Source organism: Lichtheimia ornata (genome assembly GCF_029851405.1).
Source record: "Lichtheimia ornata isolate CBS 291.66 chromosome Unknown scaffold00402, whole genome shotgun sequence".
Lineage (NCBI taxonomy): Eukaryota > Fungi > Mucoromycota > Mucoromycetes > Mucorales > Lichtheimiaceae > Lichtheimia > Lichtheimia ornata.
Window position 1 is genome coordinate 1 of NW_026695718.1, and position 1,966 is coordinate 1,966.

General features: G+C 45.9%; 1 protein-coding gene across 1 annotated transcript; it reads left to right on the plus strand.

The window, feature by feature from the left end:
- Window positions 1-712: 712 nt before the first annotated feature.
- On the plus strand, window positions 713-1,423 carry O0I10_013289 (uncharacterized protein; the record flags this gene model as incomplete). The annotated part of the gene is made up of 1 exon (XM_058493079.1): window positions 713-1,423. One exon carries the CDS (start codon window positions 713-715, stop codon window positions 1,421-1,423), a length of 711 nt encoding a protein of 236 aa, XP_058336155.1.
- Between the last annotated feature and the right edge of the window lie 543 nt (window positions 1,424-1,966).

Sequence of the window (1,966 nt, forward strand, 5' to 3'; positions counted from 1 at the left end):
CATACATCATCTCTGTTTCCTCCCCTGTTCCATATCATATCTTTCCCCTCATTGTATCTCTTTACGTGTGTATTTGTTGAGACCTTTCGAGTCATCCCTAGTAGCAGTTGTGCACCAAAGGGTGCTTGATAGTAGATAGATGACTTTGTACATGGACACCTCGACTCATATGGCAGGGTATACACATTCAGGCCTTGCTGCTGGGCACGTTCCGTTTCCTTTATTTCATGGTGGAATAGCCGTGTACCAGCAAAGTCAGTCGAATCATCCAACAAGTGTCTATCAATACCAAGAGTACCCGCTTCAATTTCCACCTCAGCCCAGTGTACCAACAAACCAGCCTCCTTGGTCACAAGATGTTCCCCATTTCTCTCAAATGTACAATCCATATCAGTTTCCAGTGACACAACCCCAACAATACATGATCCCTGGGTATGCCATACCTCATCCTTTTTCCATGTGCTACTTTTCCGGAGAAGGAGTGCATGAAGATCCGGTGGCGTTTCTTGAAGAGTTTCACAAACATGCAATAGCAAGGAATTGTCTATCCAACGACCTCAAGTACCAGCTGATGGATCATCACTTGAAAGGCGAAGCATTGGATTGGTTCAGGAAGCTGGATAAGAAAGAACTCGAATATGACAATGGGCTGCAAACAAGCTTTGTGCAAAAGTTCTTATACCAATTCCTCAACGAGGACAGACGCAACAAAATGGAGGAGGATTTTTATACAAGGATACAAGCTGAAGGAGAACCTGGTGAATCTTACATCCACGCAAAGATTCAATTGTGGAGGCGCCTTCAATTGAATCAGCAAGAGGTCACGAATCCAGATATCAGTGCGATCCGTATTGGGCTGCGACCCCATAATGAGTTCTTTTTGAACTTAAAGAAACCCAAAAACATTGAAGAACTGCGAGAAACTGTGCGTTTGGCCGACAAGTGCCGTGCCAATCCCTCCGTTATACCAAGCATCGTGCAACCCATGACCAATGTTGCAAATCCATCCCATCAAGAAGAGCCTCGTGTTCAAATCGTGCATAATACTCAACGCCAAGAGAGAAAATCGTTGGAAGCAAGAATGGATTCCCTCATGCAACAAATGGAGAGCTTGGTGGTCATGCAACAGAAGGTCCTAGAGACGGTTGCTGATAGACCAAGGTCATCATCCCGTGCAAGTGGTGGTGGATTCAAGCCCGTATGTTTCAATTGTCATAAGCAGGGTCACTATATGGATCAATGTCGTAGCGAATGTGGAGGTTGTGGTGCGTCTGGTCATGTGATCTCACATTGCAGCTCAAGCAAGGGTCAATCAAGCAACGTGTATAACCCAGCTACCCAACGTAATCTTGTCTCAGAAGCCATCAAAAGGAACGGTGATACAGGACCAGAGAAGCAGGATTTTCTGAAGGGCGGCCATTGACAGGTGTGGTCGCCCAACACAAGGCAAATCCTGTAAATCATGTGCATGTTGTGCATTTTGTTGAGGGCAATGAGGCAAAATCAGCAAGTCAAGGGGAAGTAGCGTCAATGGATACAAATGAGAAACCACCCATCATTGCGCAACCAAAACCATCATCACCGGATTTATTGCAAGGAAAAAGAGATGACATGGATCCAAGTTTGACGTGTGAGCAAGAGGTGATTCAAAGTGATGACAGCAAGATGTTGAAGCAGCCACGTGAGACGACTACACAAAATGAGCACACACTACCAAGGATGGCAAAACGACACCAACGATATCGGTTGAGCATGAACAAAAGACGCACTGGGCTAGAGGCGCTATTGTTGTTGTGGATGGGTCCGTATCGAGTGCGATTTCGATGGCTATGTGATGATCAAGGTATCCAAGGCTACAAGGATGAAAAGTTTTGTGAGATGGGAGTCATGAGGGGCTCTATGCCACCCATCTGGAGGAGTGTAGTGAAGGATGACAGCCCAGCATGTGATGAAGCAGCCCAAAATG